The 12,710-nt window shown below is 34.5% G+C and overlaps 1 protein-coding gene across 2 annotated transcripts in view; it reads left to right on the forward strand.

Annotated features, from left to right (window-relative positions):
* Window positions 1–12,710, forward strand: part of LOC144973142 (uncharacterized) — a 52,551-nt gene that overhangs the window by 11,547 nt on the left and 28,294 nt on the right. For both annotated transcript variants that reach the window (XM_078915240.1, XM_078915241.1), the window contains exons 5-13: window positions 546–702; window positions 2,898–3,001; window positions 4,897–4,982; window positions 5,850–5,923; window positions 6,517–6,666; window positions 7,229–7,340; window positions 10,850–10,983; window positions 11,377–11,478; window positions 12,629–12,692. In XM_078915240.1, the coding sequence (XP_078771366.1) occupies window positions 546–702; window positions 2,898–3,001; window positions 4,897–4,982; window positions 5,850–5,923; window positions 6,517–6,666; window positions 7,229–7,340; window positions 10,850–10,983; window positions 11,377–11,478; window positions 12,629–12,692 (983 nt within the window). The remainder of the gene's footprint in view (window positions 1–545; window positions 703–2,897; window positions 3,002–4,896; window positions 4,983–5,849; window positions 5,924–6,516; window positions 6,667–7,228; window positions 7,341–10,849; window positions 10,984–11,376; window positions 11,479–12,628; window positions 12,693–12,710) is intronic.

Below are 12,710 nucleotides of genomic sequence, written 5' to 3' on the forward strand. Positions count from 1 at the left end.
CTGATCATAACGGACAACGCCATCATCATTATTATCATGACTATTACTAATATTACCATCATCATCAGCAGCAACATCATAATTATCATTATTATCATTAACTACGTAATGATCGTGGTCATCGTCATCATTACCAATGTCTTTATCATTGTCGTCATAATTTTGCCACCACTGTCATCAATTTTATTATCACTATCATATTCAACATTACAATTTTATCATCATCATCACCATCATCATCGTCATCATTATCATCATCGTCGTCGTCGTCGTCGTCGTTGTCGTCGTCGTCACCATCATCATCACCAGCACAATCATCTTCCTCATCATCATCATCATCATCATCATCATCACCACCACAGCTACCACCCCACCACCACCACCACCATAACAACAACAACAACAGCAACAACAACAACAACAACAGCAACAACAACAACAACAACGATGGCGACGAAGACAACAACATCACCTCACCACCATCACCACCAACTTACCCAACCATCTCCATCACCTTCATTGTGGGTGTCATTTCATCCTTCCAGCCTTCTCCACCAACATAAAGACTTGAGTAGCCAAGACATCGAGGATAGTTTTGATGGAAATATTTGTCGTTGTACAGGCTACAGACCGATTCTAGATGCCATGAAATCTTTTGCTAAAGACAGCAACATCCCCAACGCTAAAGCCGTCGATATAGAGGTAAACGGTAGATAGATTTTGATATCAAACCCAATATTTAAAAAAGACTTGAGTATTCATATAGCGTAATACCCACTAAATATTCTCAAAGCGCTTTACATGGGGCCCCTAACCATCAGCAACACTTAACAAGTAAGAAGTATGTTGACGCCTGTAACTATGCGATATTACAATTTGTGCGACAGATACAATACTGTTAACTGCCAGGTACTTTTTTACGCCTAATGTGAGAGAATGTGAGTAAAGAGTCTTTTCCAAGGACTCAACGATACACCTCTTAGAGTGGGACTCGAACACTGGACCACCTTCCGGACCGAAGGCGAGTGTCATACCACCAGACCACAAGGCCGCACATTAAGTTACAATGAGCTTCAAAATGGATTAGAGAGACAGTGGAATCCAAACAAAGTTGTTATGAGTCACTCCAGACATAATCTGCAAAAATGGATTCTCTATTCTTTTCAAAGTCTACCTTTTTATCGCAAATCTCAATTATTAAGTATTGCAAAAAAAAATGCAAATTGTAGTTGAAAAAAATGACATTTGTGACCGCCTCAGGATATTTTTTTATTTTAATAATTACTAATGCCACCATATTTTATCCTTTCTTTTTCTTCTTTATTTAAGTAAGGGAAATGAAATGATTAGCGAGGGGAGGGGGGGGGGGGTCTTAACTAACCTACTTCAATAGGCAATTTTTTTTAATAAACCGAGTCCTTTGAACATATTACTCCAATCTCACATAATATGTGTTTCATTGCCTCAAAATGGTATTACTATGGGATGACTAGATGTTGAAAACTGCAGGTATAAGTTAAAAATTCAGCATTTGGTTTAAATGTTTTGTTATTGAGAACGAATGCGATGCTATGCCAAAATGTTTTTGTGACATTCTCCACAAAAATACCCCAATATCAGGTCATTTGGGAAAAGGAAGGGAAAAATGTTTTCATCCTTTTCGATCAGTTCAATAATGTAAGGTAAACAAAAAGGGGGTCCCTATAGCTCAGTTCGTATCGCACTCGCTTCACACGCAAAGGGACCAAGATCGATACCGGGTGCAGTCGGGATCTTTTTCCGACCCTCCCCCCTATCCACCCAGCAGTAAAAGGGTAGCTGGCTCTGTTAGATCTGACGGAGAGTACTTTGAGATAGACTAACGTCCTATCCAAAGGGTTACTAGCAATTGTTATTGTCCGTTTCACGATTTAGAAACCGGGATAAACTCCGGTTCCATTGATCTTACGGCTCTGAAGTACTACTGTTTTTTACAACAACAAAAACATAAAAACTGGCGATGGATATGGGGGGGGGGGGGGGGGGGGGGGGGCTCAGTATTTAACCGGAGTAACTGATGAATGCGATTTTTTCCTCAAATAGTATTGCAGTATATTGGTGGCGAGGTCACCAAAACGACCTTTTTGGCACAGCCTCGTTTCCTTCTAGAAGGGATATTCATAATTCTGAACAGTTTAATTTTAGATTTATTTTCCGGCATCTGGTTTACTTCTACATACCATAATATTGTGGCAGTGGCTCAAATATTCATTTCAATATGATAAAGGCAACCCTTCTTTTCTCTCTTTATATAAGTTTGTGACTGTGCTTAATACAACAGCAAAATTAATGTATGGAACTCTGATCAATAACTGATAATATGCCGTAGTTTATTATTCTTGTTAGAAACGGGTGACAATTCATATTTATTGTCTAATTTTAGCCAATTGTTTTTCAAAGTGATACTAAGCTGCTAGAAGCTGTGGACTGTAAAAGGTAGTAAACAAAAATGAATAAAACAGCTTCAAAAAAAAAGAACAAAATACCCAACACGGAACGTTTTGGGCTCAAAACCCTTTTTTGCGCACCTAATTTTATGCGTTGTTTTAAATTCCGCTCAATTTGGAACTCCTTAGTTACACTCTTTTTTTTTTTACTTTCCAAGATTTTTCGACAACAGAAAAGACGTACAAAATTTCTCTGTCGTCGATCTGAAATTTAGTAATGTATTTTTGTCTTTGTTGTTGTTGTTTTTTGTTTGTTTTTGTTTTTTTGTTGGCTGAAGGGCTTTGAGCCCGAATCGTTCCGTGTTAGGTATTTTGTTCTTTTTCTAAGCTGTTATATTCATTTTTTGTTTATCAATTATTTTTATTTATCTAATAATGTTGTGTTATTTATGGCGCTCGAACTGTTTATAGGATTTGAATAAGCACCTTTGTCCAAAAACTGGAGATCCATGCACAAATGAAAAAGGCGGAACACGATGTTTGAATCTCAGCCTATCTGATGCCAGATGGTTCAGGTACACTTTATAATAATAATAATAATAATAATAATAATAATAATAATAATAATAATAATAATAATAATAATAATAATAATAATAATAATAATAATAATAATAATAATAATAATAATAATAATAATAATAATAATAATAATGATAATAATAATAATAATAATGATGATGATGATGATGATAATAATCATAATAAAAATAAATAATAATAATAATAATAATAATAATAATAATAATAATAATAATCATCATCATCATCATCATCGTCATCATCATCATCATCATCATCATCATCATCATAATGATAATATTTATTGCGCGCATCTACCCCTCAATGCACAGAGGGCTCTGGGCGCATTACAATAGGTGAGTATAAAATATACTACATATATCGGGTGGCTCAGAAGAAAAAAAAGTTTTCCTCTTTGTCAGTTTAGTTTTTATTCTATTTAAGCCACATTGCTGCAATTTTTACATTGTTAAATTCCAAGTAATTTCAACAATTCTAAGTGTTATTTAAGTGTTGTTAAAATGGCCATGGCCGATGTGTACATATATGCAGGTCTGGCATCCGAACCCACTTATGGGCCTAGCTTAACACTGTTGTAATGGACAATATTTTGTGTCATTTTTTGAGATTTCCATTACAACAATGAGCCCATTAGGAATTGGGAAATCAGACCTGAAAATAAGTGCACCTCGGCCATAGCAGATTAGGAAAATTTTTGTTATTTTAAATGTGCGTCTCTTTTTGTTGTGAGGAAATTCTTCTTCTTATCGATTAGGAAATCAAATTAACTGAATATTGAATTTTATCAAATAATTCATCTCCTTTTTACTATGAGATTTTTTAACGAACTACAAATTTGGAGTAGAATTAGCTATGCAGTTCAATGAATCATATTGTGTAGGGGACCTAGAAACGTTTTACAATTTTTTTAATGGCAAATTGGCCGCTTACAAATGTAGATTCAATGACCGGTATTATTTTTACCATGTAAACTACGAATTATTTTTTAAATCATGTAGGCAGGTCAGCTAGTGTACCCGCCTAGACTCCCTGGGTTACCTAATTGTACAAGGTTGTCCATAAATTCACTACATTTCCTATATTTATACATTTTTATGCATATACATATAAATTCAAACTAGTGGTCTTGGGGAAAACATTTTTCACTTTGTAAAATGTATATTATATATACATTATCGCCATAAATTCTTAACTTTATAGTTATACAGTTTTTTATGCATGCCACGTCGGTTAACGAATTTCTATTTTTGGATGAATAAAGTATATTATATTATTATTATTATTATTATTATTATTATTATTATTATTATTATTATTATTATTATTATTATTATTATTATTAGCTTTCAATGAAAGTTTCATGAAAGTTTTCAGCTCTGTCCCTAAAATATACTCCAATGTCTTAAGTCGTCCTAGCATATTCTACTCTAGGTCTGTCTATAGATGACATTTTTGTGTCTATGCACATTTAAGTTAAAGCTTCGTCAACATTGCCATCATTAAGTAACAGAGCTAATGTCATTGGATTATTTCTTCTTCTTCTTCTTCTTCTTCTTCTTCTTCTTCTTCTTCTTCTTCTTCTTCTTCTTCTTCTTCTTCTTCTTCTTCCTCTTCTTCTTCTTCTTCTTCTTCTTCTTCTTCTTCTTCTTCTTCTTACTTTAAATCGCATAGCACATCTGGTGTAATAAACGCAGATTTTACAATAATGGCACACGCAATACCGTTCAACACATATTCACATTAATTCATCCATCCATTCACTTCTATTCATTTCAGCTTCAAGAAGGTTCTTCTCATCAATAATTAACTTCACTATTGAAATGTAAACAAATCATTTAACCATGCATGCATATCTTTCCCATTATAGACCTACTTCATTGTCGGATATTGATGAAATTTTCAACAACAACATGGATGCTTCTATCAGACTTATTTTTGGGAACACGTCCCAAGGTTGAGTGAATTTTATACATAAATAGCTACTTTTTTTTTCTTTTATTCACATATTGTGAATATATATTCATTATATTGGATAAGCTACATTTCTTCTAGTAATAACACATGGAAACGGTTCAAGGCAAATGTATAAACAAAGATTGATTCCCAGCCTACTTTGCAAGCTGTTTTAAAATGTAGCTGGTTTGCCATCAAAGTAGGCTTGACGTAACCGCAACATTTCTTACTAGTGAAGAATACGCTGTCAATGCACAGTTCCATCTGCAAGGCAATCAAACATGTTTGTCTGGTCAACACATTATCTTGTGGGGTTTTGGTGTGATCTAAGGTGCAATGTTGTGAGTTAAAATTGAAACGAAACGGATCTATATTTGGGTAATGTTTTTAAAATTCTACCTGGAACTAAAAGAGAATGAAGGTTGCATGTTTACTACAATAGAAATAGTTGCACTCATTTGGCGTGTATCCGATGTTTTATTAGCATTCTCTTGTATAAGGGCAAGTTACAATATGGATTACCACGTTTTCTTTTCAATTTTATTCCATCAATTTTTTCCTGTTCTCATAATTACTGTCACAGGGTTAAAATTTTGGAAAAGTAGTCATAAATATCCATTGATTTTCTTTAACATTGCTTGAAAACCTCATTAAAATTTGTCCCATGTGCCTTTGTAGTGCAATAAATTAGCAGAAAATAAAGGAATTATTTACGCATGTCTTTACAAACGTTCTTTTTTTAATCTATCAACGCTGTAATTTCTGTTTAAAACAAAGATAATAATTGTTTTTTTATATATCAATACATTAGACTTCTTATATTTTAATTTTTTTTTTCATTTATTTTGCTCATGTTTCTTATTGCAGGGATTTACAAAGATGATGGCCCATTTGATGTTTATATTGACACGCATAGGATCAGGGATATATTTTTCTTTCAGGTACAACAGCTGTTATGAATTACATAACAATTCAATTCCATAATAGACGTTTTATTTACTTAAAAGGATAAATAATAAGGCGTTTAAAATATAATATTTTTATTGTATTTAATTGAGGTAATAAAGAAATTATAATTATTTATTTGAATTGTAGGTTTTATATCCCTAATCAACATATAGAATGAGACATGACGCCTGTTGGGCGATATTACATTTTTTTAAAGAAAGAAAAACAACGCTGTTGACGGCCAGGTACTCATTTTACACCTGAGTAGGGTGAGATAATGTGTTTAAAGAGCCTTCTTCGAGGACTAAACTATGCACCGAGTGAGGCTCAACCCCAGGATCTTCCGATCCGAAAACGAGTGTCATACCACAAGACCACAAAGCTGCATATATATTTATATATTGCTTTTAGTTAGAGGAAAGGATTAGTCTCCTATGAATGTCACAATAATTTACTTAATCCTACTGAAAAAAGATAAATGTTTTAGGCACAATGATACATCACCATGATTCACGAAACATCAAAAGAATAGGAAATGCGAAGATTTTTTTACCACTGAAGACGGCTTTTCTTTTCATGATTTTAGGAAAAGGAGAATGAGATGACTTTGGGTGCTGGTCACAGCTTGACCAAACTCATCTCCGTACTTAAATCACATCAAGATAAACCAGGTTATGGATACTTTTCTCATCTGGTCAAACATTTCAAGGTGGTAGCAAATGTCTCAGTCAGAAATGTGAGTATTTTAAGACTGTTTTGTCAATGTTGAGAGTTTTTTGCCATTCCCTCCCACCTGTATATGATAAGAATAACTTATAGATAATATATATACTATATTATTTGACATAAATGTATCACAGAATTATGACTGCACAGATCATGTTATCATGCAAAAGGAAACATAGTGAAATATACTATGTCATGGTAATATAGCGCCTCTCCTTATTTTAAGACATGGTGTCATATCTTTTAACATACCTAATCGTTAAAATATTGAATTGCCTCAACCCTAAAACATGTACAGTTTCACACCACTATTAACGAATTAGGCTTCTAAATATAAAAATTTGTATTTACAATTGGCTTAAACAATAATGACGGAAATTATGGAAATTAAGAGTCTCATTTCACGGTCACCTGGCAGCCCATAATTTGTCTTTCCATTCACGTTGCTGTTACCCTACAATAAGGAAAGTTTTTAAAAATCACTTAATCCTGGTGACCAGGCAGTTTAGCGCGAGATTGTTAATATTAGATATAAATTCTTTTTATCGCATATATTCTATGTCCATTTCTAGGTTGGATGTATTGCCGGAAATTTGATGATCAAACATAACCATCCAGATTTTCCATCAGATCTGTTCACAACATTTGAAGCTGCTGGAGCAACAATACAAGTTTATGGGCACGGTAAACACATTCCTTTCATTATTCAAAACCGTCTTGGAAATTTTACCTATTTCTAAATCTATGAAACAGTCAATTGGTGTGGGGTTTATTTTGACATCATTTAAAATACATATTTTTTAAACAGTTTTTATAACCATTCATCTTTGACCAAGGAATACCAGATATTCTTCAAAGTGATATTTTAAAATGTTGCTGCTAAGAGACCAAAGTGGTAGTTGCAAAAAATATAACACTATTGCTTTATCGTGCAATAAAAATAATAATATTAAAAGAATATATCAGGCATTTTTTTCATTTTCTTTCATTGTGTGGCATATATGGTATAATGACGATGTGTGAGGATCATAATTTTTTTTTTAAAAACCCTCGTATGCTTACTCTGTCAGAAGGCAACGGGAAACCACTGACGTATCATCCCAAGATCGTCATGATGTCCGTCCAAGCGAATCTAGTCAACGACGTCAATGGATGTTTTTCGAGCAACTCGATTACAGCCTCGTCCGGTAGAGATAGTCATGCAGGTGAACAGGTGACTCTCGACCGTCATCCAGCTACTGTGCACCACCAAACATTACGAACAGCAACATGGAATGTAAGAAGTCTGTACCAGAAAGGAAAATTAGCAAATGTAGTTATGGAAATGAAGAGATTGAATATCAATGTTTTAGGATTATCAGAAGTTAGATGGAAAGGAGCAGGAGAACTTAATTATGATGACTGTAAAATTATATACTCAGGAGGAGGAGAACACCAAAGGGGAGTTGGAATTATACTAGATAATAAAACGGCGCGAGCAGTCAAAGGATTCTGGCCCATATCAGACAGAGTAATGGCAATCAAACTACAAGCAAAACCTTTTGATTTTGATATTTTACAAATATACGCCCCAACCACCAGTCACGATGATGAAGAAGTGGAAAATTTCTATCAACAAATAGATAAAGCAATGCATCAGTTTAAGTCTTCAGACATAAAACTCATCATGGGCGATTTTAATGCCAAGGTGGGCCGAGAAAGAATAGAAGATATTGTGGGCCCACATGGTCTGGGAGACAAAAATGACAGAGGTGATCGTCTTATTCAATGGTGCCGTCAACATGATCTGACAATCACAAATACTTGGTCAACAAACCACAATAGAAGGAAGTGGACATGGAAAAGTCCTGGAGATGGAGTGAGAAACCAAATAGATTACATACTCATCAGCAAACGTTTCCGAAACTCGGTTTTGTATGCCAAATCTATGCCGGGGGCTGACTGTAACAGCGATCATATACCTGTGCTATGCCCCATACGAGTTAAATTGAAAATCTGCAAAAGAGCAAAGGCTAAACCTAAATACCAACTAGACATTCTCCGGGAGGAACAGAAGATACAAGAAAAATTTGAACTATCAGTAAGAAACAAGTTTGAAGTGCTTGGAGAACTAACAGATATAGAAGAGAAATATGAGCAGTTTAAAGACAGTGTTGCTGCATCATTAGAAGAAAATGTTCCAACCACACTTAAGTTGCAGAAGAAGAAATGGATTACTCCAGAGATATTAGAACTAATGAATGAGAGAAGAAAGGCCAAAAATCAGGAAGAAAAATACAAGACTCTGAACAGGCAGATAAAAAGAAAATGCAACGATGCTAAAGAAGACTGGATAAATGAACAATGTCACTATATAATGTCCTGCAAAGAAAAAAATGGCAAATTCTTCCATCAGAAAATCAAAGAAGTGACAAACAAAACTAAATCAGGTGCTAAAAGTGGATGCATCAAAGACAAGCGTGGAAACACCATCATGGACAAAGACTGCATTCTAAACAGATGGTCAGAATATATTGAAGAACTTTTTTTTGATAATCGAGGAGAAATGCCTATGATAAAAGAACTGAAAGGGCCTTCTATAATGAAAGATGAAGTTAGGAACGTCATGAAAAGCATGAAAAATGGAAAAGCTGCAGGACCTGATGCCATAACAATTGAAGCCTTGACTGGCCTGGGTGAATGGGGGATTGAATTCATCACAAACCTTCTAAATCAAGTGTATGACACAGGAAAAATGCCAACTGATATGAAACTATCCATTTTTATAGCACTACCAAAAAAGCCAGGGGCAGTTGATTGTGAACAACACAGAACTATTAGCCTAATGAGCCACCTCACAAAAATTCTTTTGAAGATAATTTTACTAAGAATAAGAAATAAAATACGACCTGAAATTGGGGAGATGCAATTTGGTTTTGTTGAGGACAAGGGTACCAGAAATGGAATATTCACATTATCAATGCTGATGGAAAGATGTATTGAAGTAAATAAAGATCTGTATATGTGTTTCATCGACTATTCAAAAGCCTTTGATAAAGTACAACACGAAAAACTATTCAAAATTCTATCATCCTTGGACATTGATGGTAAAGATTTAAGAATATTACGGAATTTGTACTGGGAACAAGAAGCAGCAATGCGTGTTGACAACGAACTAAGCAGTTTTACACCTATTAGAAGAGGAGTTAGACAGGGGTGTGTTTTGTCTCCAGATTTATTCAACCTCTATAGTGAAATGATATTAAGAGATATCGAACATAAGAAGGGGGTGTGTATTGGAGGAAAGAATGTAACAAATCTGAGGTATGCAGATGATACGGTTCTACTGGCAGAATCTGAACATGAACTACAAGAATTACTGGATGTTGTAGTCAGGACTAGTGAAAATATGGGACTGGAACTGAATATATCTAAAACAGAATGTATGACGGTATCTAAAAATAATAACCCACCAGCCTGTGTAATAACAAGCAGAGGACAAACAATACAACAAGTTGAATGTTTCAAATATTTAGGCTTCAATGTAACATCCAATGGAAAATCAGATTGTGAAATAAAGAAAAGAATAGGTATGGCGAAGAATGCATTCAACCAGCTGCATACAATTATGAAAAACAGGAATATTAGCATGAAAACAAAAATCAAAGTCCTGGATTGCTATGTACTGTCTGTGCTGCTATATGGTTGTGAGAGCTGGACCATAAACAAGACCATGGTTAAAAGACTGGAGGCAGTGGAAATGTGGTTTTACAGAAGAATGATGAGGGTGTCATGGATGGAAAGGAAAAGAAATGAAGAAATTTTAGAAATGGCAAACAGAAAAAGATCACTGATAACAAAAATCATCAAACGCCAAATGGAATTTTTAGGACACATTATCCGCCACCCTGGTTTGGAAATACTCGCCTTGACTGGAAAGATGAATGGAAAAAGAATAAGAGGAAGACAAAGAATAACGTATTTGAAAGGGATAAGAACTTGGACAGATGAAGCTGAGAAAGGTGGCGCTGCTTTAATAGAATTGGCAAGAGATAGATCAGCTTGGCGGAAGATGACCTCCGACGTCTGCTTCAGATATGGAACTACATGAGATGAGATGCTTACTCTATTAGAAAGATCCTTTTTCCTCACAGTCTAGTAGCTATATGATACAAATAAGTCGTATAATATGTTTCATTCTTCTTCTACAACAGGTGAATGGCATACTTACAAAATGACCGATTTCTTAGAAGTCGATATGAAAGGAAAAGTGCTGACAGCTGTGAATTTTCCTAAACATGACAATAATGACGTATTCAGGAGTTTTAAGATCACTCCTCGATGGCAGGTGAATTTATGGCAGTTTATGGAGGGCAAGATACATGTCACTTTTTCCATAATTCATTTTATAGATCATATACAAGAAAATGATAGTTGGGAGGCAATATCCTCTAAGACTGAAGGGTGGGGATAGGCCGGTTTGAATGCATTCCGCACTCGATTCAGAGATAAATATTTCATGAACTGATTATAAATTATCGACTTATTTTATATGGTAATTATCTTTACCATATTTATCATTATTGTGATCTTTCAAACAATATATTTTTAACATTACAATTAATATTAAGGGCATTCATGGGATTGTATTCTATTTCGCCCTATACCATACGTCATGTTGTGTTATGACGTTTGTGTGTTTTAATTCTACTCAAAGAATGATTCCAATTTCGTGCTCTAGAACGCCCATGCGTATGTGAATGCTGCATTCAGAATGTCAGTGGAAGATGACACGATATTGAGCAAGCCCTCCATTGTCTATGGCGGTATCAATGCAAGCACTGTGAGTATATCATTCTAGCAATCATTTACGACACATTGATTATAGAGTATAAGAATCATGCATCTCTTAATCTATTGATAGATAATTTCCAGTAAAATATCGGTATTTATCTTTATCGAGATAACAACAAATAACAACTGATTACAACAAATAACACCTGATAACAGCAAATAACAACTGATAACACAAAAAATACTTTGATTCTAGCCTCAAAATTCAATATTCATGAGGTCAACTTGGCCCCAACTTTACGTGCACAACTCCTGAGTCGGTATTTATCTTTGTCGAGATAACAACAAAGAAAAACTGACAACAACAATTAAGGATACTGCTGAATACCGAAATCCATCGAACTATTTTATTCTTTACTTGAACAAGTAGTGGATGAATGATCCGATAATACTAACATCTGGATAATCAGATTGAGTACATGCTGTTAGTCAGATGGAGTACACACTGCTAGTCAGATGAACAACATACCGCTAGTCAGATGAAGTACACACTGCTTGTTAGATGAAGTATATCATAATGCTAGTCAGATGAAGTACATAATTCTGGTCAAATGAAGTACATACTGCTAGTCAGATGAAGTACATACTGCTAGTCAGATGAAGTAGTACATACTGCTAGTCAGATGAAGTAGTACATACTGCTAGTCAGATGAAGTACATACTGCTAGTCAGATGAAGTAGTACATACTGCTAGTTAGATGAAGTACATACTGCTAGTCAGATGAAGTACAAAATACTACTAGTCAGATAAAGTACATACTTCTAGTCAGATGAAGTACACACTGTTAGTAGGGATGTTTAGATTATCTATATTATGTCACTGTACGTGGAACAATGCATTTTGTTTTACAATAATTTGAGTAAAATTGGTTGAAATAGACGTTTACTTATTTGCAGGACTGATAACCCAAGTTGTTATGGACTCATTGTTGTAATGAAAAAACTCTCAAACCAACGCAAAATATTGTCTATAACAACAATAATGTTAAATCAAGCCCATAATTGTGTTTGGATGTCAGACTTCCACATTTGTTGACGTTGGTTGAAATAGAGATGTAAGCACGGTGAGAAAAGAAAAGCGAGGGCAAATATGACCTAAAGAATTAAAGTATTATTAAAATTATCTATATGATTCACAGATCCATGCTCAAGGGACAGAGGAATTTTTAAATGGGAAAAGACTCGACACAGACGTTTTAAAAGGTGTGCTTGCTACTGTCC

The sequence above is a fragment of the Berghia stephanieae genome, chromosome 5, assembly GCF_034508935.2.
Source record: "Berghia stephanieae isolate SIO BIC M18660-M18661 chromosome 5, UCSD_Bste_1.3, whole genome shotgun sequence".
Lineage (NCBI taxonomy): Eukaryota > Metazoa > Mollusca > Gastropoda > Nudibranchia > Aeolidiidae > Berghia > Berghia stephanieae.